Source organism: Carcharhinus amblyrhynchos, chromosome 11, assembly GCF_965287045.1.
Source record: "Carcharhinus amblyrhynchos chromosome 11, sCarAmb.v2.hapA, whole genome shotgun sequence".
Lineage (NCBI taxonomy): Eukaryota > Metazoa > Chordata > Chondrichthyes > Carcharhiniformes > Carcharhinidae > Carcharhinus > Carcharhinus amblyrhynchos.
The window spans coordinates 90,490,636-90,516,490 of NC_137334.1; the positions used below are offsets into that span (position 1 = coordinate 90,490,636).

General features: G+C 48.5%; 1 protein-coding gene across 1 annotated transcript in view; it reads left to right on the plus strand.

Moving 5' to 3' along the window:
- The window catches only part of slc23a3 (solute carrier family 23 member 3), a 71,368-nt gene that overhangs the window by 21,032 nt on the left and 24,481 nt on the right, over window positions 1-25,855 (plus strand). Inside the window, exons 4-10 of the mRNA XM_080198322.1 lie at window positions 221-306; window positions 2,983-3,164; window positions 11,702-11,825; window positions 13,051-13,198; window positions 15,732-15,985; window positions 22,561-22,666; window positions 23,282-23,449. Coding sequence (XP_080054448.1) covers window positions 221-306; window positions 2,983-3,164; window positions 11,702-11,825; window positions 13,051-13,198; window positions 15,732-15,985; window positions 22,561-22,666; window positions 23,282-23,449 — 1,068 coding nt within the window. The remainder of the gene's footprint in view (window positions 1-220; window positions 307-2,982; window positions 3,165-11,701; window positions 11,826-13,050; window positions 13,199-15,731; window positions 15,986-22,560; window positions 22,667-23,281; window positions 23,450-25,855) is intronic.

Below are 25,855 nucleotides of genomic sequence, written 5' to 3' on the forward strand. Positions count from 1 at the left end.
GACTCTACGGGCCAAATGGCCTCCCTCTGCAGTGTTGGGATTGCTGATTGTGGCAGCTTCCTGTCCTGTAAATTGGCCCCTGCCCTTCCTACGTCACCAGTGGGACTCAGGCTCACATGTACGCCACTGGCTGTAAAACGCGTTGCGGCCGCCCTGAGCTGGTGACGGGCGCTTTATAAATGCAAATTCCTCACCTCCTGCTTTTGTTTGCCCGATGCAGATACGAAAGTGGCTGTGCTGTGTGAAGGGTCTCCCTGCTCAGAGGCAGACGTCACTCTGCAGACATGGAAACACATCCTCTGTGAAGTAAGATGCTTTCACGTTGCAATATGTCATGTGGGATATGTAATCCTCTCTTGACGCAGCCTAGCTGGACAAGGTCGTGGGCTGGCGGGATGGCTGTAACCCCTACCCTTCAATCCACAGGCTCCAGAAGTAACCCTTCAAGTGAGCACACTGCTCGCAGATTAGCAGGAAGTTGCAAAGTTAAAGGATTGAATGGCTGGGAGAAATCTTTATAAATCTTTTAAGGGTTGGACGATGGTTAGCACGGCTGCCTCACAGCGTCAGGGATCCAGGTTCAATTCCGGCCTTGGGTGACTGTCTGTGTGGAGTTTGCACATTCTCCCCGTGTCTGCTTGGGTTTCGTCTGGGTGCTCCGGTTTCCACCCACAGTCCAAAGATGTGCAGGTTAGGTTGATTGGCCGTGCATAATTTACCTTTAGTGTGTCCGAGGACATGCAGGTTACATGGTTAGCCGTGGAAAATGCATGCGGTGACAGGGATATGGCAGGAGAGAGGGAACGGGTAAGTTACTGTCAGAGAGTCGGTGAAGACTTGATGGGCTGAATGGCCTCTCTGCATTGTAGGGATTAGGTGCAGTCTTAAGTTGTGTGTACAAATCTCCGATTCTGGGCACCACATCTCAGGGAGGCTGTGAAGGTATTAGGGAGCATATTCAGTTATATCGATTCAGTTATATTGATATGTTGGAGATTTCCCCTTAATGTTCCAAGATGTGCAAGTTAGATTAAAACTTATCATTCCAGTGAACTATTTTTGACAGAGTGAGTTCCACACTGAAACCATGAAATTCTATCAGGGCAGATTCAAAAAGAATGTTCCCGATGGTGAGGGGAGTCTAGAACTGGGGGTCATAGTTTGGGGATAAGGCGTAAACCTTTTAGAACTGAGGTGAGGAGAAATTTCTTCACCCAGAGGGTGGGGAATGCGTGGAATTCACTCCCACAGAATGTAGTTGAGGCCAAAACATTGTCTGATTTCAAGAAGGAATTAGATATCGCTCCTGGGGCTAAAGGGATCAAGGGATATTGGGGGGGAGGGGGGGGAGGGGAGAAATCAGGATATTGAATTCAATGATCAGCCATGACCGTAATGAATGGTGAAGCAGGGTCGAAGGGCCAAATGGCCTCCTCCTGCTTCGAGTTTCTAAACCACCCTTTGTGTAAAGACCTGTTTCCGAACCTGGCTCCTGATTGGCCGGGCTCCTGAATGGCTGGGCTCCTGATTGGCCGGGCTCCTGATTGGCCAGGCTCCTGATTGGCCGGGCTCCTGATTGGCCGGGCTCCTGAATGGCCGGTCTCCTGATTGGCCTGGCTCCTGAATGGCCTGGCTCCTGACTGGCCGGGCTCCTGAATGGCCGGGCTCCTGAATGGCCGGGCTCCTGATTTGGCCGGGCTCCTGATTTGGCCGGGCTCCTGATTTGGCCGGGCTCCTGATTTGGCCGGGCTCCTGATTGGCCGGGCTCCTGAATGGCCGGGCTCCTGATTTGGCCGGGCTCCTGATTGGCCGGGCTCCGGTTACGTCCGGTTGTCATCAACTTATCCACCAACAGAAAGAAACATTTGTCTCCATCAATTCCTCACAAAATCCGAAAATCTGCCATTAAATCAACACTTGGCCTGGGATCTCCCGGGGAACATGACCCAGTTTGTGTGACATCACCTATAATTTAACCCTCGAAACCCTGGCAACATCAAGATTCTGGACTGCACTCCTTCCGAGGCTTGAACCGTATACAGTTCTCCAGAAGTGGCCTGACCAGGGACTTGTCTCACTGAACTCAGAGAGTAGTAAGGGTGTGGAATGCCCTGCCTGCAACAGTAGTGGATTCGCCAACATTAAGAGCATTTAAATGGTCATTGGATAAACATATGGATGATATTGGAATAGTGTAGGAGGGGTTTGATTTGATTTGATTTATTATTATTGTCACATGCATTAGCACGCAGTGAAAAGTATTGTTCCTTGCCCGCTATACAGACAGAACATGCCGTTCATAGAGAAGGAAATGAGAGAGTGCAGAATGCTTTTTCCACTGAGGCTAGAGGAGAAAAAAAAACCGGAGGGCATGGGTTAAGCGTGAAAGGAGAAAAGTTTAAAGGGAATATTGCGGGGGGGGAGGGCTTCTTCACGCAGAGAGTGGTGGGAGTGTGGAATGAGCTGCTGGATAAAGTGGTAAATGCTTTTAACATTTCAGAAACACTTGGACGGGATGAGAGGGGTGTGGAGGGATATGGTCCAAGTGCAGGGCAGTGGGACTAGGCAAAAAATGGTTCAGCACAGACAAGAAGGGCCAAAAGGCCTGTTTCTGAGCTGTAATTTTCTATGGTTCTAATGCAGGGTTACAGTCATAGCTAGGGTATAGAGAAAGATCAACTTGATGCAAGGTAAATCCATTCAAAAGTCTGACAGCAGCAGGGAAGAAACTGTTCTTGACTCGGTTGGTACGTGAGCTCAGACTTTGGTATCTTTTTCTCGAAGGAAGAAGGTGGAAGAGAGAATGTCCGGGGTGCGTGGGGTCATTAATGATGCCGGCTGCTTTGCTGAGACAGCGGGAAGTGTGGACAGGGTCAATGGATGGGAGGCTGGTTTTTGGGTGTCTGGGGTCCTGGATGGTGGGGGGAGAGGAGGGGGAGCGAGGGGTAAGTTAACCGTGTGATATGTTTTGGATGGTTCCAGGTCCGCGGTGCAGTTATCGTCTCGGGACTGCTGCGGGCACTCCTGGGCTTGTCGGGTCTGCAGGGTCTGACAGCGCGACATTGTGGGCCCATGGTGCTGGCTCCTACGCTCTCAATAATCGGCCTGTCCTGTTATAAGGAGGTGGCACATTTCAGCTCATCGCACTGGGGCGTCGCTGCTCTGTAAGTCCGACCGGCAAAAGTACTTCAACGCAACTCAGATGAAACAAAGACTTATCAAAGTGTTATCGTGTGGAATGTACCGCAAAAGGCGAAGCCACTCATCCCACATAGCCCCTGCTTCTCCGCCGCACGAGTCTCCACTTACCCCTCTTCACCTCACCCTATCAGCGTGGCACAGAATCCCTACAATTCAGAAAAGGCCATTCGGCCCATTGAGACTGTACTGACTCTCCGAAAGAGCATTTTACCCAGGCCCAACCCCCTCCCCACCCTAACCCCATAACCCCACACTTGGACAATCTACATAACCTGCACATCTCTGGACTCTGGGGGAACCCAGAGCGTAGATAATCCCTGCAGAGCAGAAGGAGGCCATTTGGCCCATCGAGTCTGCACCGACCCTCCAACAAGGCATCCTCCCCGGGCCCGCACCCTCACCCCATCCCATAGCCCCACTCCTTTAGTGTGGCCAATCCACCTATCCTGCACATCTTTGGACTGTGAGGGGGGAAACCAGACCATACAGACAGCGACCGAGAGCCAGAATCGATCCCAGGTCCCTGCCCCTGTCTATTCTCCCTCATGTGTTTATTCAGCTCCCCTCTCAATTCGTGGAGAACACTGACATCTGGTGGTCAAGTGGTGAAGCGACGGAGCTTGTCCAGGGTGGAGGAGGGCAAGATGCAAAATACTGCAGGTGCCAGAAATCTGCAGTGAAATCCTGGCCGGCAAGATCGACCAATAGAGAAAGGACTGCCCCCACAGGATGGAAAGTTAAACATGGGTCCCCTCGGTCCCCCCACCCCCACAACCCCTGCGGCCCCCCCCCACCCCCCAGCCAAGATTTTGACCTTAACTAAAATTACTGAAAATCTGGTTAGCTGATAATGACGCTCGTGGGATCTTGCTGTGCGGAAACTGGCTGCTGTATTTCCCTACGACACGCAACAGCCTCATTGGCTGAGAAGTGCTTTCGGGCCTCCTGAGTATAAGAAAGCTGCTATACAAATGCAAACCCTGAAGAACAAAGAACAGTACAGTGCAGGAACAGGTCCTCTGGTTCTCCAAGTCTGTGCCGATCACATTTATCTATCTAAACCAACCTGTTTATATCCCTTCTATTCCCCATCTGTTTGTGCGCCTAGCAAGATAAGTCTTAAATGTCGCTAATGTATCTGCCTCAACCACCTCACTGGGCAGAGGATTCCAGGCCTCCAACACCCTCTCAGTGTAAAAAAAAGTCCCCTGTACATCTCCACTGAACCTTTCCCTCCTTATCTTGAACCTGTGCCCCTTTGTAATTCTTATTTCTGCTCTGGGAAAAAGCTTCCAACTGTTCATCCTATCCACACCCCTCATAATTTTATAAACGTCTATCAGGTCGCCCCCCCCCCCCCCAGCCTCCAGGGAGATCAATCCCAGTTTATTCAATCTCTCCTCATCGCTAATACTAGAATCATAGAATCATAGAAAGAGGCCCTTCGGCCCATCGAGTCTGCACCGAACACAATCCCACCCAGGCCCTACCCCCATAACCCTTACATATTATACCCGCTAACCCCTCTAACCTAAGCAGCCTAATACACTAAGGGGCAATTTTAGCACGGCCAATCAACCTAACCCGCACATCTTTGCACCATGGGAGGAAACCCACGCAGACACGGGGAGAACGTGCAAACTCCACACAGACAGCGACCCGAGCCAGGAATCGAACCCAGGTCCCTGGAGTTGTGAAGCAGCAGTGCCAACCACTGTGCTACTGTGCCACCCAAATACCTTCCATACCAGGCAACATCCTGGTGAACCTTTTCAGTACTCTCTCCAAAACCTCCACATCCTTCTGGTAGTGTGTTGACCAGAATTGGACACAGTATACCAAATGTGGCCTAACCAATGTTTTATATAAAACTGTAACATAATTTGCCAATTTTTACACTCAATGCCCCGTCCGACGAAGGCAAGCGCGCCATACACTTTCTCCACCTCCGCTGCCACTATTAAGGATCGGTGGAGCTGTAGTCCCAGCTCTCTCTCTGTGTCTCTGCTCCTGATGGCTCTGCCATTTATCTTAAAGAACTGGATCGACCAAAATGCATCACCTCCCATTTGCCGGGATTAAATTCCATCTGCCATTTCTCCGCCCAACTTTCCAGTCTCTCTGTATCTTTCTTTCCTTTAAACAACTGAACACGTTTGCATTAAGATAGCGCTGCTCACATCCAGTGGACATCACAAAGAGCTTCACAGCACGTTTCAATGCCTTCAGTCAGGTAGATGACGCTGCAGACAAAATCTGCACAGCAAGATCCCACAGGCAACAACGTGATCATGGCCAGAAAATCAGATTTCTAATCGTGCTGGCTCGGGTGTAACCCGATCACCTCGTTTTCCTGCGACGTTGACCAGAAGACAAAGGAGCAGAATTAGGCCACTCTGCCCATCGACCCTGCTCCCCTATTCAATCATGGCTGATATTTTTCTCATCCCCGTTCTCCTATTTTTTTTCCCATGACCCCTGACCCTCTTACTGCGGGGTAAATATTGACCAGGGTATCAGGAACATCAGCCTCCTTGAAGTAGTGTCATGCACGGAGAAAGTGTCTTGGTGGTAATGTCAGTTGGCTAGTGATCCTACCCCCTAATGTTTCTTTGATTTGGTTTGATTTACTATTGGTATACTGTGAAAAGTATTATCAGGCGGCACGGTAGCACAGTGGTTAGCACTGCTGCCTCACAACGCCAGGGACTTGGCTTCAATTCCCGGTTTGGGTCATTACCTGTGCGGATTCCGCACATTCTCCTCGTGTCTGCATGGGTTTCTTCCCGGTGAGAAAGATGTGCTGGTTAGGGTGCATTGACCATGCTAAATCCTCCCTCAGTGTACCTGAACAGGCACCGGTGTACAGTGACTAGAGGATTTTCACAGTAACTTCATTGCCCCTGTGTGGTCCACAGCTGGTACGTGACCTCAGACTTTTATCTTTCCCCCAAAGAAAGTATCACAGAATCCCTCCAGTGCAGGAGGAGGCCATCGAGTCTGCATCAACAGCAATCCCACCCAGGCCCTATCCCTGTAACCCCAAATATTTATGACGTGGAGATGCCGGCGTTGGACTGGGGTAAACACAGTGAGAAGTCTCACCACACCAGGTTAAAATCCAACAGGTTTATTTAGTAGTAAACGCCACCAGCTGCCCCTTCGTTGGGTGAATCACTCGAAGGGGGCAAACCCCAAAAGCTAGTGGCGTTTACTACCAAATAAACCTGTTGGACTTTATCCTGGTGTTGTGAGACTTCTTACCCCATCTATTTGCCCAGATATTCTCCTGAAGCTAAGGGGCAGCTTTGGTATGGCCAATCCAGCTAACTTGCACATCTTTGGACTGTGGGCGGAACCCCACGGAGACACAGGGAGAAGGTGCAAACTCCACACAGTGACCCAAGCCAGGAATTGAACCTGGGTCCCTTGCGCTGTGAGGCAGCACTGTGACACTGTGGGAGAGAGTATGTCCACGGTGCATGGGTCCAAACAAACATTTCTGCTCGCAGTTTACCCTTTGCCCCTCTCGTGCAGTAACCGAGGGGGTTACTGCCAGGTGAGATGTTAAACTGTGGCCCTTCCACCCCTGCTCACCGCCTCCAGGCAGATATAAAGGATTCCACAGACGGAGATGGGCAGGTGAGTTATCCCCGTAACGAGCCTTCACCCAACATTATCAGATTGTCCAATCGCCCCCTTGTGGGATCTTGCTGTGAGATGTGGGCACAGGGCTGGCAAGGCCAGTATTGTTGCCGTTCCCTAATTCCTGTATCTCGTCCGGGAAAATGAAGGAATGAGCCTACAGGCTTGAAAAGTGGGTACATTCAATATTGCAAAGTTTGTGTGTAAGAAATGGGTGGCACAGTGGCACAGTGATTTGCACTGCTGCCTTACAGCACTAGGAGCTCGGGTTCGATTCCCGGCTTGGGTGTCTGTCTGTATGGAGTCTGCACATCCTCCCCATGTCTGCATGGGTTTCCTCTGGCTGCACCGGTTTTCTCCATACTCAAAAGACGTGCGGGTTAGGTTGGTTGGCCGTGCTAAATTGTCCATTATTGTCAGTGGGAATAGCAGGGTAACCATGTGAGGTTATGGAGATAGGGCCTGGGTTGACAGTGCAGGCTCGATGGGTCGAATGGCCTACTTCTGCACTGTAGGGTTTCAATGATTCTTATAGGGAAGTAACTTATTCCTTGGAAGATATGAAATAAATCCAAAGATGTGTAGGTTAGGTGGATTAGCAATGGTAAATTGCCCCTTAGTGTCCCAAGATGGGCAAATTAGGGGAATTAGTTATGTTAATTGCAGGGGATTAGGGGGATAAGAACATAAGAACATAAGAAATAGGAGCAGGAGTAGGCCATCTAGCCCTTCGAGCCTGCCCCGCCATTCAATAAGATCATGGCTGATCTGTCGCTGCTCAGTTCCACTTTCCCACCCTCTCCCCATAACCCTTAATCCCTTCTCTTATCAAAAACCCATCAACCTGCGTCTTAAAAATATTTAGCGAGGTAGCCTCCACCACTTCAACGGGCAGAGAATTCCAGAGATTCACCACCCTTTGAGTGAAGAAGTTCTTCCTCAACTCCGTTCTAAACCGCCCCCCTTTTATCTTGAGGCTGTGCCCCCTAGTCCTACTGTCTTTTTTGAGCGGGAAGAGTCTCTCCACCTCTATCCTATCCATTCCATTCATCATCTTATACATCTCAATGAGATCTCCCCTCATTCTTCTAAACTCTAACGAGTACAAGCCCAGTTTATTCAGCCTCTCCTCATAGCTCAACCCCCTCAACTCCGGTATCAGCCTAGTAAACCTCCTCTGCACTCCCTCCATGTCCAAAATATCTTTGCGCAGGTGCGGCGCCCAAAACTGCACACAGTACTCCAGCTGCGGCCTCACCAGTGCCCTATACAGCTGCAGCAAGACCTCCCTACTTTTATATTCAATCCCCCTCGCTATGAAGGCCAGCATCCCATTCGCCTTCCTGACCACCTGCTGCACCTGCAAGCTGGGTTTTTGCGACTCATGCACAAGGACCCCGAGGTCCCTCTGCATCGTCGCCTGCTGCAGTTTTTTGCCCCGTAAGTAATAGTCCTTCCTACCATTCTTCCTACCAAAGTGGACCACCTCACACTTGCCAACATGAAATTCCATTTGCCATTTCCTGGCCCATTCGCCCAGCCTATCTAGATCCTTCTGCAGACTCTCCACACCCTCCGCACAATTTGCCGTTCCCCCAATCTTGGTGTCATCAGCAAATTTCGACACCCTACACTCGGTTCCCTCCTCCAGATCATCTATATAAATGGTAAAAAGCTGAGGCCCCAGCACCGACCCCTGGGGCACTCCACTAGTCACCATCAGCCAATCCGAATAGCACCCGTTGACCCCCACTGTCTGCCTCCTATTTGACAACCAATCCTCTATCCACGCTAACACCCTACCCCCAACTCCATGTCCCTCGACCTTCTGCAATAACCTCTTGTGAGGTACCTTGTCAAACGCCTTCTGAAAATCTAGAAAGACCACATCCACCGGCTCTCCTCTATCCACCGCCCTAGACACATCCTCATAGAACTCCAGTAAATTTGTCAGACACGACTTCCCTTTAATGAAACTGTGCTGCGTCTGCTCTATCAAGCAATCCCCTTCAAGATGCGGAAGGGAAGGTCTCGGTGTGATACTCTTTCAATAGCAATGGGCCAAATGACCTTTTCCTGCACTGGGCAGAATCTATGGATTCTGAATTGAAATGAGGGAGAATAGAGAACTGAGAATTACACAGTGATTGGTTAGGATTCATGGTCAGTACAGGCTTGGAGGACCGAAGGGCCTGTTCCTGTGCTGTAGTTTTCTCTGTTCTTTACTTTTTGATTTTGAACGCTCTGACTGAGGGGGCGGGCACATTCAGTCACGGATTTCAAAAAATAATTGGATCATTACCTAAAGAAAAACATTCTTAAAAATTAATTCATGGGACATGGGTGTCGCTGGCTGGGTCAGCATTTATTGCCCATTCCTTGTTGCCTGAGGGTAGTTGGGAGTTAACCACATTGCTGTGGCTCTGGAGTCACACGTAGGCCTAAAGGGAAGGAAAAGAAAGTTAAAGTTTTAAAGTTTATCTGTTAGTGTCACAAGTCAGGCTTACATTAACACTGCAAGGAAGCTACTGTGAAAATCCCCTAGTTGCCACACTCCGGCACCTGTTCGGGTACACTGAGGGAAAATCACCTCACTCGCCCGTCTTTCGGACTGTGGGAAAAAAGACTGAGCAGCTGGAGGAAACCCATGCAGACACAGGGAGAATGTGCAGACTCCGCAGTCACCCAAGCTGGGAGTTGAACCCAGGTCCCTGGTTCTGCGAGACAGCAGTGCTAAACACTGTGCCACCGTTTCGGCCATACACCGTTGCTATTTGAAATTTGGCATTCTTGCATTTGACCTGATGAGTGCAAGCTGAAAAACTTCGAGAGCTTGTCTCTCTTTTCAGCAACGTTCTACCAAGCGATTCCTAAAGCACTTCATTGGTCGCAGACAACTTAGTGACGTCCTGGGGCTGCGAATGGTGCTACGTAAATGCAAGTCTTCCTTTCTTTAGATCGATGGGGTTTTGATAGGGTACACATTGAGAAAATACATACGGGGGCACGAGGCATAAGAAATGTCACCCACAGGTCAAACAGGGAAACCCCTTTACCCAGGAAGTGGTGAGAACATGGGACTCGCTACCACAAAGGAGTAGCTGAAGCGAATTGGCTCATTTAAAGGAAGACTTGATACATACACGGGGTGGATGGGATCCGGATCTGGGTGTAGAGAGGTGATTAGAGCAGTGGGAGTCTGGTGTGGGCGATAAACACTGACATGGAGCTGTAGCTTCTACTTAAAAAACAATTCACCTGATATCAACACACTAAACAGTTCATTTAACTTCCACCAGGTGGAGCATTTGCCTCACTTTTGTTAACTGGCAAAGGCACAGAGTGCCTGGGGAATCTTACACCGCAGAAGGAGGCCATTCAGCCCACTGTGTTTTTGTCAGCCCAGTTTCTTTGCTAAATATATTAAATCTGCCTGCTTTGGTTCTTGACACTCCCACCAGGATGAAAGGTTTCTCCGTTAACAAACTCAATTCTGGCCTCAGGTCGTTGTCTGTGTGGAGTTTGCACGTTCCCCCCATGTCTGCGTGGGTTTCCTCCGGGTGCTCCGGTTTCCTCCCACAGTCCAAAAAGATGTGCGGGTTAGGTTGATTGGCCCCTTAGTGCCCGGGGGATTAGCAGTGTAAATACGTGGGGTTATGGGGATAAGGCTTGGGTGGGATTGTTGACATAGAATGCCAATAGTGTAGACGAAGGCCATTTGGCCCATTGAATCTGCACCGATTACAATCCCACCCAGGTCCTATCCCTGAGTCACCATCATCCTGTATTTACAACGTGCTCAAAGTGCCACTCAGCGACCAGAGTGTGCAGGTCAATCCTCTAATCAGGGAGCTCGTATTCCATGGCCATCGTAGCACCATCCCTAATTGCCCTTGAAGTGAGTGGCTTGCTCAGCCATTTCTGAGTCATGGCTGTGGGCTCTGGAGTCACGTGTAGGCCAGACCAGGTAAGGACAACGGATTTCCTTCATTAAAGGACACCAGTGAGCCGGGTGGGTTTTTTGTGGCAACAAGTTTCATGGTCATCATTAGAATTTTAATTCCAGATTTTTATTTAGTTCATCAGATGTGGTGGGATACGGATCCAGGGTCTCTGGAGCACTAGCCCAGTGACAAAACCATCACCTCCTGTGTCACAGAGTTATCAGCCGGAATTTTACCAGCACGCCCACCCCGATTCTGGGGGCTGAACGAGGCTGGAGAGCGACATCCTCCATTGCACTCGGGTGGGATCGTACGAACCTTGGGCGGACGTTCCATTAACGTTCAGCCTATAGAGTCATAGAAGCTTACATCATGGAAACAAGGCCTTTGGCCCAAGGGAGGCCAAAGGGCCTCTTTCTGCACTGTATGATTCTATGGTTCCTCAACTTGGTCCACACCGTCCAGTTTTCACCATTAAGCTAGTCCCAATTGACTGAGTTTGGTCCATATCCCACTACACGGTCTAGGTGGACCAATGAGTGGCGCAGGCTTGGAGGGCCGAGGGGCCTGTTTCCTGTTGCTGTATTGTTCTTTGTTCTTTATTCATCCTACCCATCTAATTGTCAAAATGCGTTGTGTAGAAGAGTGTAGAAGGAGTCAGCGTGGAGACAGTATCCATGCAGGGTGGAGATGTGCAGAGTCATGAATTGTGGTTATTTGACTCTGGATGCCTGCACGCCTGTCTACCGGAAAGCTTCCCCATCTCACAACGCTTCACAACACAGCGCTTCACTGGCTGAGGGAGAGATTCTGAGGGTGACCCTATTCCATTGAGAGTTCTTTCTTGGTCATATTGTAATATTGAAGCGACGGACACCATGATCCTCTCTTTCTCTTTCTCCTGTTTGTAGGCTGATAATCCTGGTCGTGCTGTTGTCCCAACACCTACGATCCTGTTACATCCCGATTTGGAGCTGGAAGAAGTCCAAAGGCTTTAACCTCTTGACCTATTTCCCACTCTTCGGGATATTTTCGGTATGGATCGCGAATCCCTACGCCCGGAATTACGGGACAATTGTGTGTCTGGAAGGGAAAGGACGTTCTAATGATCCCAGATTCACTTTCATATAGAACATAGAACATTCCAGCGCAGTACAGGCCCTTCGGCCCTCAATGTTGCGCCGACCAGTGGAACCAATCTAATGACCCTCTAACCTAAACTATTCCAATGTTATCCATAGGAACACACTTGTCCATTCAACCCCTCATGACAGTTCTGCCATTCCATGTAACCCTCGCTGAACTCCATCTTATCTCCATCCATAGAATCCATTGAGTCCCTACACTGCAGAAGGAGGCCATTCAGCCCATCAATCTTGCAACGACAATAATCCCACCCTATCCCTGTAACCACACATACTTACCCTGCAATTCCCCCAGCCCCAAAATGAGGGTGAATTTGGCAATCCACCTAACCCGCACATCTTTGCACCATGGGAGGAAACCCACGCAGACACGGGGAGAATGTGCAAACTCCACGCAGACAAACCGGGAATCGAGCCTGGCGCTGTGAGGCAGCAGTGCTAACCACTGTACTATGCGGAATTCATAGAATTCCATAGAACCCCAACAATGCAGAAGGAGGCCATTTGGCCCATCAAGTTTGCACCAACTCTCCGAAAGGACATCATACCCAGGCTCTCCACCCCTCCACCCCCACAACCCCTTGCAGTTACCACGGCCCATCCACCCCCTCCCGCACATTTTTGGAGTTTGGAAGGAAACTGGAGAATCTGAAGGAAACCCACACAGACACAGGGAGAATGTGCAAACTCCACACAGGCAGTGACCCCAGGCCGGGAATCGAACCCAGGTCGTTCCTGGATGATTACTTTCACAACAGACGTCAGTAGATTTTTGGATGCTAAGGGAATTTGGGAACTGGAGATAGTGTGGGAAAGTTTATCTTATTTTTGCAACAGGGTGTGGGTGTCGCTGGCTGGGCCAATGTTTGCTGCCAATCCACATGCCCCTTGAGGAGGTGGTGGTGAGCTGTCCTCCTGATCCACTGCAGTCCGTGTGGTGTAGGTACACCCACAGTGCTGGTAGGGAGGGGGAGTTCTGGGGTTTTGACCCAACTTGGGTTCGTGTAGAACGTCAGCCATGATCTTGTTGAGTGGTGGACCAGGCTTGAGGGGCTGAATGGCCTCTTCCTGCTCCTGTCTCCTCTGTGAAAAGTGTTTTGTTTCTCATCTCCAAGCTGCTGCTACCAATCGTTTCCCTGTGGGTTTTGTCTGGGACCCTGCCGGAAGGAGACATCCTGAACCCTTATCCAGCCGGAGGATACCGAGGGATTCTTCACAGCAACGGCACAGACCTCGTGCCCTGGTTCAACATCCCGAACCCAGGTAACCGAGCATCAACCCACCCGGGGGGCTTCGGGGGGGTGGGGGGAGGGGGTGGAGGGCATCGAGAGAGGTTAAGGAATAGTGTGAGCGACGCTTACTAGGGCAGCATTTGTTGCCCAATCCTAATTGCCCCTTGAGAAGGTGGCCACACACGCTTTAGAAACACATTTCTCTAGGAAAACACGATAGAAATGACCCCTAAGAGTATAATCGCCGCCTTCTTGAACCGCTGCAGCCCCGCGTGGTGTAGGTACACCCACAGCGCTGTTAGGGAGGCAGTTGCAGAATTTTGACCCAGGCTGAGAGAGGGTTGAATGTGATTGAGGGGATTGATGAGGAGATTGAGGGGTGGTTGAGGGAGGCTGGAGGGTGTTTGAGGAGGCTTGGGCGGGTTGAGGCATGGTTTGGGGATGGATGAGAGGTGGATGAGCAGGGGTGAGGGGGTTTGAGGGAGCATTGAGGGAGGGTTTGACAGGTGGTTGGGGAGTGGTCAGGGGAGTTTGAGGAGACTGGCTAAGGGGGGGTTGAGGCATTGTTGAGGGGAGGGTTGACGGATGGTTAAGGGTTGGTTGAGGGGGTTTGAGGGAAGATTGAGGGGAGGTTTGAGAGTAGGGTGAGGGGAATTTGAAGGGGTGGTTGGGTGAGTTTGAGACATGGTTGAGGGGCGGTTGAGTAGAGTTGAGGGGTAGTTGGAAGTTGAGGGACAGTTTAAGGGTGTTTGAGGGGGGTTTGAGGAGAGTTTGAGGCTTGGTTGAGGGGTGATTGAGCAAGGTTGAAGGGTAGTTAGGGGTTGAGGAATGTTGAGGGGTAGTTGAGGGTTGAGGGACAGTTTTGAGATGGTTGAGGGGGTTTGAGGGAGGTGGTTTGAGGGTTAGTCGGCCAACTTGCCCTCACTACCCGCTGAACAAACCCTCGTTCACCAATCGGATTGTATTGCATCAGCAGTTGGGAAAGTGTCAACCATGTAACAGTACAGAACATTCCGGAACAATACAGAACTCACAGCCATTACCACCCAGAAGGACAAAGGCAGCAGATACCTGGGAACACCTGCAAGTTCCCCACCAAGTCACTCAACATCCTGACTTGGAAATACATCGGCCATTCCTTCACTGTCACTGGGTCAAAATCCTGGAACTCCCTCCCTAACAGCACTGTGGGTGTACCTACGCCACATAGACTGCAGCGGTTCAAGAAAGCAGCTCACCACCAAGGGGAGATTAGGGATGGTGTGGGTTCCATTAAGAGTGGACAATCTGCTCTATTAGGTGAATGCTATTGTGGTGGGAGTGAAATGGATCGCCAATGAGTTTATCCCTCTGGTTGTTCCAACGCTGTGAGTCCAGAGTCCAGATGGACCTTCAAGATAGTCCAGTGCTGAGGGAGTGCCGCACTGTCAGAAATGCCGATTTTCAGATGGGACATAATTGGCCCCCTCGAATGAATGTGAAATATTCACGGTTCCCTCGGAAGAATGGCAGCGGCATTCTTCCCGTTAGCCTGGGCAGTGCTCAGTCTGTTCATTAACACCTTGCTTGTTTGTGGGATCCTGCTGTGCATAAATTGGTGTCCGTTCATTCTATACTACAGCAGTGTCTACACTTCACAGGGGGGATTTAATTGGCTGCAAAGCAGCTGAGGAGATCCTGATTTTACCCTTCCACAGGATATGGGCTTCGCTGGCAATAATAGAATCCTACAGTGCAGAAGGAGGCCATTCCGCCCATCGGGACTACACCGACCACAATCCCACCCAGGCCCTATCCCCGTAACCCCTTGCATTTATCTTAGCTAGCCCCCCCTGACATGAAGGGGCAATTTAGCACGGCCAATCCATCTATCCCACACATCTTTGGAGTGTGGGAGGAAACTGGAGCACCCGGAGGAAACCCACGCAGATACAGGGAGAATGTGTAGACTCCACACAGACAGTGACCCGAGCCGGGAATCGAACCCAGGTCTCTGGCACTGTGAGGCAGCAGTGTTAACCATTGTGCTACTGTGGCACACCATTTTTTTGTGTATGAAAGCTTGGTATGGCTTCTGCCCTGACCAAGACTGCAAGAAACTACAAAGTCTTGTGAACAAAGCCCAGTCCATCACACAAACCAACCTCCCACCCTGGCAAGGTCAGCGTTTGTTGTCCATCCCTAATTACCCCTTGAATTGAGTGTCTCACTCAACCATTTCAGAGGGAAGTAAGAGCCAACCACATTGCTGTTGTTCTAGAGTCACATGTAGGCCAGACCGGGTAAGGACGGCAGATTTCCTTCCCTAAAGGACATTAGTGAACCAGGTAGGTTTTTACAACAATCAATGGTCACCATTACTGAGACTAGTTTCATATTCCAGATTTGTTTACTGAAATTAAATTTCCACCATCTTCCATAGGATTTGAACCCACATTGCCCTACTCTGCCTTGGCCCCTGGATTACAAGTCCATCATCATCACACCACCACCTCCCCAGGTGTTGTTGTGAAAGGCACCATTTAGAGTCCTTAACAAGTGTTCTTTTCTGGTCTTCCATTCAGGTGTGTGGGGTGTACCCATAATCAACGTTCAGTCCACATACATCGGAATCACCATGGCTTTAGGCACCAGCATCAGCTCCTTAGGATGCTACGTGATGTGCTCAAAGGTCATAGGCTCCCTGCACCCACCTCGAGACTCCTGCAACCGTGGGATTTGTTTGGAAGGAGTTGGAAGCTGTATTGCCGCCCTCTTGGGAGGAGTCACCTCAACGTCGTCCAGTATTCCCAACGTTGGAGCTTTGGCGCTAACTCAAGTAAGAAGGTCTTTGTGTTTCTCTGAGAGACCATAGATCTCTCCTCAATATTATCATTTATCTCAACCCTTGAGTTTCAAACACTGGAGTTCTCTTCCAAACATCTCATGGGGATGGGACCTGGGTGGGATTGTGGCCAGCGCAGGCTCGATGGGTCAAATGGCCTCCTTCTACACTGTAGGGATTCTATAATTCTATCTCTCCCCCTGCTGAGGAGAGATGAAATTCTGGTCCGGGATTGGATTCAGGCTGAGGTGGATGGAATGGGAAAATGGGAATGAAGGGGGAAAATGGAGGCCAACAAAGGTCGGGGGAGGGTGTCATTTCAGATGGAGTTGAGGAGAAACTTGTGGTGAATCTGTGGAATTCTCTGCCACAGAAAGCTGTGGAGGCCAAATCATTGAATATATTCAAGAAGGAATTTTTATTTTTATTTATTCATGGGAAATGGGTGTCACTGTCTGGCCAGCATTTATTGCCCATCCTTACTTGCCCTTGGAGGGCAGTTAAAACTCAACAACATTGCTGTGGCTCTGGAGTCACATGTAGGCCTGACAGGATAAGGACGGCAGATTTCCTTCCCTACAGGATATTTGTGGACGAGATGCATTTTTCCGACAATGATTTCATGATCATCATTCTTAATTCCAGATCTTTTTTATTGAATTCAAATTCCACCATCTGCTGTGGTGGGGTTCGAACCCGGCTCCCCCAGAACATTAGCTGAGTTTCTGGATTAATAGTCTAGCGATAATGCCGTGAAGCCATTGCCTCCCCTAATAAATGGATTTCTCGACTCTAAAGGTCTTATGAAGTGTGGGGAGACAGTGGATCAGCCAAGATCATATTGAATGGGGGAGCAGGTTTGAAGGGTTGAATGGCTTACTCCTGCTCCTAGTTTCTAGGTTGGACATAACCCTGTGGCTCCAACGTGATTGACGTTGAGTAAACCACTAGTTCAAGGACAAGCCAGAGACCCTCACAGCCCATGCATCATAAAGCACCTTTCACCATTGTCCGTGGTGGGATTTGAACTAGGATCTCCAGAGCATTATCATGGACCTCCAATCTAATGGCAATCTCACTGCATCACTTTTGGCTACGATCTACTGCTAGTATCTGTTTTTGTCAGTTTTGTGCCTATCCCCCCAGGGGGACCACAAATTGGATTCAGTTTGAATTTGGTTTGTGTAGTAAGCAAGGAACTGGATTCAGGTTTGCCTGGTCCACTCAGAATCATAGAATCCCGACAGTACAGAAGGAAGCCATTCGGCCCATTGAGTCCATACCATCCACAATCCCACCCAGGCCCTACCCTAATCCCATAACCCTCATTTACCGTAGCTAGTCTCCCTAACACTACAGGCAATTTATTATGGCCAATCCACCTAACTCATCACATCTTTGGACTATGGGAGGAAAATTGACCACCCAGAGGAAACCCACGCAGACACGAGGAGAATGTGTAAACTTTGCACAGATGGTGACCCAAGGCTGGAATTAAGCCAGGGTCCCTGGCACTAAGGAACGACAGCCCAATCCGTCACACAAACCAGCCTCCCATCCATTGACTTCCCGCTACCTCAGAAAAACAGCCAGCATAATTAAAGACCCCACGCACCCCCGACATTCTCTCTTCCACCTTCTTCCGTCAGGAAAAAGATATAAAAGTCTGAGGTCACGTACCGACTGACACAAGAACAGCTTCTTCCCTGTCAGGCTTTTGAATGGACCTACCTTGCATTAAGTTGATCTTTCTCTACACCCTAGCTATGACTGTAACACTACATGGTGCACTCTTTCATTTCCTTCTCTATGAACGGTATGCTTTGCCTGTAGCGTGCGCAAGAAACAATACTTTTGGCCGTATTCTAATGCATGTGACAATAATAAATTAAATCATATTAAAAAAAATAAAGTGAGGCAGCAGTGCTAACCACTGCACCACTCTGCTGCCCACTCTGAGCATTGACTCTGTAACTGGAGGATGGAGTAAAAAAATTATAAATAAAGTAAACTTAATGTAGGGGGCCTCTTGAGCAACGATCAAACAGGAGAGACTTTACCTTAGGCTTTTAATGGGTGTCTCTAAGAGTGAGAGATGAAGAGGTTTAGGGGTTGAGTTCCAGCGCTAAGGAACCCTGCAGTTGAAAACACAGCAGTCAGGGCCAGTGCAATGAGACTGGGGGTTGTACAAGTGTCAGAATTGAAGGAGCACAAGAGATCCTGGGGAGGTTGAAGGGCTAGAGGAGCCTTTCGTAATTCATTCATGGGCATCACTGTCTGGGCCAGCGTTTATTGCCCATTCTGATTGTCCCCTTGAACTGAGTGTCTCATGGCCATTTCAGAGGGCGGTTACCCACATTGCTGTGGGTTTGGAGTCACATGTTGGCCAAGCTGAGTCAGGGCGGCAGACTTCCTTCCCTAAAGGATAACAGTGAACCGGATGGGTTTTTCCATTATTAGGGATTAGTGGGTATAACATGTAGGGATACGGGGGTAGGGCCTGGGTGGGATTGTGTTCAGTGCAGACTCGATGGGCCGAAGGGCCTCTTTCTGCACTGTAGGGTTCTATGCCTTTCCGACAGTCAACAATTTTTTCACAGTTACCATCAGACTTTTAATTCCACGTTTTTTATTGATTTCAAATTTCACCACCTGCCATGGTGGGATTTGAATGAAAGTTCCCTTGGAGAATTCCCCTGAGTCTTTGACTGACAATGTCCCATCCACCAGCTCCATAGAGTCCTGGCATGTGGGAATTTGAGCAGAAGGATGAGGCCTTTGTGCAGAACCCCAACCACCCCAGCTTACCAGTTGACAGAGAGTCAGGAATATTTGATTTGATTTATTATGGTCACGTGTATTAACATACGGTGAAAAGAGTTGTTTCTTGCGTGCTATGCAGATAAAGTGTACCGTTCATAGAGAAGGAAACGTGCAGAATGTAGTGTTACAGCCATAGCGAGGGTGTAGAGAAAGATCAACTTAATGCGAGGTAGGTCCATTCAAAACTCTGACAGCAGCAGGGAAGAAGCTGTTCTTGAGTCGGTTGATACGTGACCTCAAACTTTTGTACCTTTTTCCCAACGGAAGAAGGTGGAAGAGAGAATGTCCGGGGTGCGTGGGGTCCTTAATTATGCTGGCTGCTTTGCCAAGGCAGCGGGAAGTGTAGACAGAGTCAATGGATGGGAGCGGATGGGACAACTGTAGAGATAGAAATGACGGGGCAGCCATGTAAAAGGTAGATGTCGACAATAAAAATGCAACTGAGGGACGGAGCCAGTGAAACAGCTAATCAAGGAAGAATAACAACTCCCTGCATCAAATGATAAACAATATTACTCCGAGTAATTCAACTACGGCCAATAACCTTTAACACACTGACAAGGAAGTCAAGTGTCAAAGGTATGCGGAGACAGTGCCACACACCACCAGGAATGTTTATTGGCAGTGATAATTGGAACATGACTGTTTTACAGGGGCCTCGTCATATGGTTGAGGGAAACTCGTGGCAATAAATGGAAACGCCCTTGGAAAATATTCACAGGGCACTGAGCCCCATGAGGAGACTCAGATATAAGTGTGAGAGCGTTATCCACCATCTCTCCCGCGCAAGGAGACAAGTCTTTGAGGCAGAGTTCCAACCGGGCTGCTCTTGTGTGGCTTACCCTTTCTGCACGCAAACACGGGTCTCCATTGTCCTTACTGTGGATGGAGTTGCCTTATCCATGCAATAATATTCCGTGAAGCATCATCCTGAGGTGAATAGGGAAACGAAGGAGGATATGGAGTTGGGAACGCCCATCGCCTTTTGAAGTGTTACAGGCCGGAATTTTCCAGCGCCCACCTCCCCTGTCCCCCCCTCTGCCACAGCAGATCTTCCCTTGGCAGAGTCAGCCGCCAGTGGGACCCCCCAGGCCCACCAAAGTCCATGGCGTTCTGCATGGCTTGCCCATCATGGGTCGCTTTCAGCTAGACCGGAAGATCCCGTTGGCGGGAAGAGCTGGGAAAATCCCGCCCCTGGTGCAGGAAATGCGGCAGCCAATTTACGCAGGACAAAATCTCACAACCGCGATGTGATAAATGAGCCAGGAATTGGCTCTTTAAGCAATGCTTGTCAAGTGATGGATATTGGCCAGGAGAACTCAAGTCAAAACTGGATTAACTCAATAGGGTCTGGCAGCATCTCGTTGAATGGTTTTTAAGGCAAGGATAGATAAATTTTGAACAATGGAGGAATTAAGGGTTATGGTGAGGGGGTGGGTAAGTGGAGCTGAGTCTGCAAAAAGACCTGCTGTGATCTTATTGAGTGGTAGAGCAGGCTCGAGAGGCCAGATGACCTACTCCTGTTCCTAGTTCTTGTGTTCTGATGTGTAGGGTGACAGGGTAGTAGGCCTATCCAAAGTGTTCTTTTGGAAGGCGGATGGAGATTTGATGGGTTGAATGGCCTCCTTCTACTTTGGAGGGATTCGATGGAACTACACTTCAAATCCAAAGTACTTGATTGGTTGTAAAGTGCTTTGGGAAATTCAGATGAAAGATGCTATATAAATGCAAGGATCTTCCTGATATCTCATTGAATAGATGGATGGGTCTAGAATCACATGATTGGCAGAGTGAATAATTCAGTAAGGACACAGTGCCCTGTGACAAGTCCCACAACGTTCAACTTGCCTGAGAATGCAATTAAACATACCGAGAGAATAGATACACTGGTTTCTGATTGACACTGAATGGAAACACATCAATGGCTGCAATACTTCATTTTCACTTGTCCTAATTGTCGCAAATTTGAGTTTGTGAAGTTGGAATGTGATGTCGATAAAGATGTAAAAAATTGTAAAAATGCTACAGGAAGGAAAAACATTGCGTGGTTCCTTAAAAGTTGGTCTTTTGTTTTAGTGGTTACAGGTTTAAAATGGAAAGTACATCCAGAATCCAAGCGGAAACATTTGTATCAAAAAAGTCAAGCAGCCGTCTTGACAAAGACAACATTTTTGTATTGAAATTTTGCTCAATCAATTTAAAGCAAGCACTCAGCTACCAAGAACCTATAAGATTTGAATTTGATGTTGTTGGCAACAGCAGACCAATCCTATTGTAGGATAATTGATAGGTTATCAATTAATAACCTATCAAAGATTAGGTATAAAAGAGTGTGCAAGGGGGAAAACAGAGGAGATAACAACTGCCACCTCTCAAGTCTCAAGAGGGAGGAAGCAGCTCTCCACCCTGCCAGCTTCAGACATCTCTTAAGAGAACTCACCATTTAACCAGCGAAAGGTACCAAATCAAAAAGAATTTACAAACAGTGAAATCAACTGACAAACTCCTGAAGGTTCTGAAAGACACAAAACCTTGTTGAATATATTTTTGAGTGATTAAATTCTATTATTAATTTTTTGCTAATGAATGGTCCTTGTATTTATTTGAACAGCATCCCAGTAGAATCTTATTTTATTTGGTACATTACTTGCTTCGTTAAAGCTCCCAGTTAGTTACATAAATAAATAGTTAAATGTTTATTTTAATATGAGTGTTGGATATTTCTGTTAATTACCCACTAAACATCACTGAAGGACAGTTCACACCTCCCCACACACCTTTAACAGATTATGAGGCGATGTATTCCTCTTTGGGGGATTCAGTGTTACGTCTCAAAAGAGGGCAACCTCCGCATCGTAACACAATTAATGTTGCCTCTACCACCAATATCACAGACACAAGCCCATGAGCTCATCTCATCTGGTCAGAGAGATCTCCTACAATTTATAAATTCTGAAATTTGGTTTCAAATCTCTCCATAGTGTTACCCCCCACTGCAATCTCTGTCGCCTCTTCCTACCCTTCAAGATCTCTACGCTCCTCTAATTCTAGTCTCTTACATGTTCCAGAATTCCATCATTCGAAAATTTCCAGCCTTTGCCTTCTGTGTCCAGACACTAAATCCTGGAATTTCTCCTGAAACCAATTCTACTCTGGATCTCTGTGCCTCTCTACCTCTCTTTCTCTCTCTCTCTCTCTCTCACTCTCTCCCATTCTCTCTCTCTTTCTCTCTAAGTTGCTCGTTAAGACCTACCTCCATGCCAAGCCGTGTCAGAGAATACTCATATGAGGTGGTGGGTAAGCAATGGCCCAGTGGTATTATCGCTGGACTACTAATCCAGAAACTCAGTTAATGTTCTGGGGACTCGGATTCGAATCCTGCCACAGCAGATGGTGGAATTAAGATGATGACCGTGAAGCCATTGCCGATTGTCAGAAAGACCCACCTGATTCATTAATGTTCTTTAGGGGAAGTAAATCTGCCATCGTTACCTGCTCTGGCCTCCATGTGATTCCAGAACCGCAGCAATGTGGTTGACTCCCATCTGCCCTCAGGTAACTAGGGATGGGCAGTAAATGCTGGCCCAGCCCAGCGACACCCATGTCCCAGGAATGAATTTTAAAAAGTGCTTTGCGACGTTTGACTGAGTTAAAGTTGCCGATGATTTCTGAATTCTTTGGGAGTATTGCTACATGGGACCCACTGTCTTTGTGCCGATGTTGACACTCTCCTCTTCTTCCAACAGGCAGAATCTCGACATTCAGTTCAGATCGCAGCCCTGCTGTGCATTCTGGTCGGGATGTCTGCCAAGTTGACGTATTTCCTGACAACCATCCCAGCTGCCATCCACGGTGAGTCTCACGCTGCCTCTGTCGATAGCCCGAGTGGGGCCCAGTAGTGCAGGATAGAATTCATGCCTCCAAACCAAATGTTCTGTGTTATCACAGGAGCCTGTAATATTGGTGAAGAGTGTTGTATTGAAGGGGGTGTGTTATCTAGAAGGGTAAGTGTTGTACGAGTGTGTTGCCTCAATAGGGTGTTTTATAGAATCAAACAGTGCAGAAGGAGGCCATTTGGCCCATCGAGTCTGCACCAACCACATTCTCACCCAGGCTCTATCCCCATAACCCCTTGCAATTACCCTAGCCAGTCCCCCCTGACACTAAGGGGCACTCTTGCATGGCCAATCCACCTAACCCGCACATCTTTGGACTGTGGGAAGAAACTGGAGCACCCTGAAGTAACCCTCGCAGACATGGGGAGAATGTGCAAGTTCCACACAGACAGTGACCCATGCCGGGAATCGAACCCGGGTCCCTGGCGCTGTGAGGCCGCAGTGACAATCACTGTGCCCTTTTATAATGGGGAGGGGTGTATTATATTTAAGGGGTTGTTATGATCAGATTTGTGTGATTTGGAGCCTCATGTTTGACTTTGCGAGTGAGTTACCTCTTGACTCTGTACAGGTGGAGTACTCAGTGTCACATACACAATGGCCGTGTCTGTCGGAGTCTCGTATTTCCAGTACACCAACATCGACTCGGGCAGGAATATTTTCATCATCGGCTTTACCATGTTCATGGCTCTGCTCACCCCTCATTGGTTCATCCGACACCCCGATTACATTGTAACAGGTAATAAAGTAACTCCGAACAATGTGTAAGTACACAATGTTGTGAGGCTGAGCTGATATGCATTTTGTTTTGCTCACAGTTAAAGTTGAGTCTTTCTCAAGGTCGAAGCTACATTCGCAAATTAAACCATTTCTGTTGCTGCTTTCATTTATAAAAATGTTTCTTCAAACACGTGTTTGATGGGGACAGTGTCGAGGGAGCTTTACTCTGTATCTAACCCCGTGCTGTACCTGTCCTGGGAGTGTTTGATGGGGACAGTGTAGAGGGAGCTTTACTCTGTATCTAACCCCGTGCTGTAACTGTCCTGGGAGTGTTTGATGGGGGACAGTGTAGAGGGAGCTTTACTCTGTATCTAACCCTGTGCTGTACCTGTCCTGGGAGTGTTTGATGGGGGACAGTGTACATAAGAACATAAGAAATAGGAGCAGGAGTAGGCCATCTAGCCCTTCGAGCCTGCCCCGCCATTCAATAAGATCATGGCTGATCTGTCGCGGCTCAGTTCCACATTCCCGCCCTCTCCCCATAACCCTTAATCCCCTGTCTTATCAAAAACCCATCAACCCGCGTCTTAAAAATATTTAGCAAGGTAGCCTCCACCACTTCAACGGGCAGAGAATTCCAGAGATTCACCACCCTTTGAGTGAAGAAGTTCTTCCTCAACTCCGTTCTAAACCGCCCCCCTTTTATCTTGAGGCTGTGCCCCCTAGTCCTACTGTCTTTTTTGAGTGGGAAGAGTCTCTCCACCTCTATCGTATCCATCCCATTCATCATCTTATATGTCTCAATGAGATCTCCCCTCATTCTTCTAAACTCTAACGAGTACAAGCCCAGTTTATTCAGCCTCTCCTCATAGCTCAACCCCCTCAACTCCGGTATCAGCCTAGTAAACCTCCTCTGCACTCCCTCCAAGGCCAAAATATCTTTGCGCAGGTGCGGCGCCCAAAACTGCACACAGTACTCCAGCTGCGGCCTCACCAATGCCCTATACAGCTGCAGCAAGACCTCCCTACTTTTATATTCAATCCCCCTCGCTATGAAGGCCAGCATCCCATTCGCCTTCCTGACCACCTGCTGCACCTGCAAGCTGGGTGTTTGCGACTCATGCACAAGGACCCCGAGGTCCCTCTGCACCGTCGCCTGCTGCAGTTTTTTGCCCCGTAAGTAATAGTCCTTCCTACCATTATTCCTACCAAAGTGGACCACTTCACACTTGCCAACATTAAATTCCATTTGCCATTTCCTGGCCCATTCGCCCAGCCTATCTAGATCCTTCTGCAGACTCTTCACATTTACTCTGCATCTAACCCCATGCTGTAGCTGTCATTGAAAAGCCGGTAAAGAAACAGCTGACATGAAATTTAAGGAGGGAAAACGTTGAGAGATTTGAGAAAAGGCATGTTTCTTCTTGTCCTATTGGTTCATGCTAATTTAGACTGTTGGGATTCCAACAATTGGACAGTGGAACCACTGAGGCAGCATCATTGAATATGTTTCAGGTTGAGTTTGATAATTTCCTGATTAACAAGGTAGTCAGTGATTATCAGGGAGAGACAGGGAAGCGCAGTTACAGTCACAATCAGATCATATTGAATGAAGCAGCAAGCCCAAGGGGCCGAATGGCCTATTCAAGCTCTTAATTCATTTGTTTGTATGCATGTACAAGCTACCAGACTAGGGGTCACAGTCTAAGGGTAATGGGTAAGCCATCCAGGACTGAGATGAGGAAGAATGTCTTCACTCAGAGAGTTGTGAACCTGTGGAATTCTCTACCACAGGAAGACAGTTCATTAAATATGTTCAATGTTTGATTTCATTTTGGTTTATTATTGTCACATGTATTAGTGTACAGTGAAAAGTATTGTTTTGTACAGACAAAACATACCGTACATAGATAAGGAAACGAGAGAGTGCATAAAATAGTGTTACAGTCACAGCTAGGGTGCAGAGAAAGATCAACTCTGGTGTGAGTTAGGACCATTCAAAAGTCTGACGGCAGCAGGGAAGAAGCTGTTCTTGAGTCGGTTGGTACATGACTTCAGACTTTTGTATCTTTTTCCCGACAGAAGAAGGTGGAAGAGAGAATGCTCGGGGTGCGTGGGGCCCTTAATTATGCTGGCTGCTTTTCCGAGGCAGCGGGACGTATAGACAGAGTCAATGGATGGGAGTCTGGAGAGGGAGCTGGACATGGCCCTCCTAGCTAAAGGGATCAAGGGATTTGGAGAGAAAGTGGGAGTGGGATTTGAAAGTGCATGATCAGCCATGATCATATTGAATGGTGATGCAGGCTCCTGCTGAAATTTCCATTGTTAATTTATTTTTTAACAGTAACTCTGATCTTCATTTCCCTGCCAGTGGTGGCTATGCCTTCGCTTGCCTGGGCCCTAAGCTCTGGGATTCCCTCCCTGA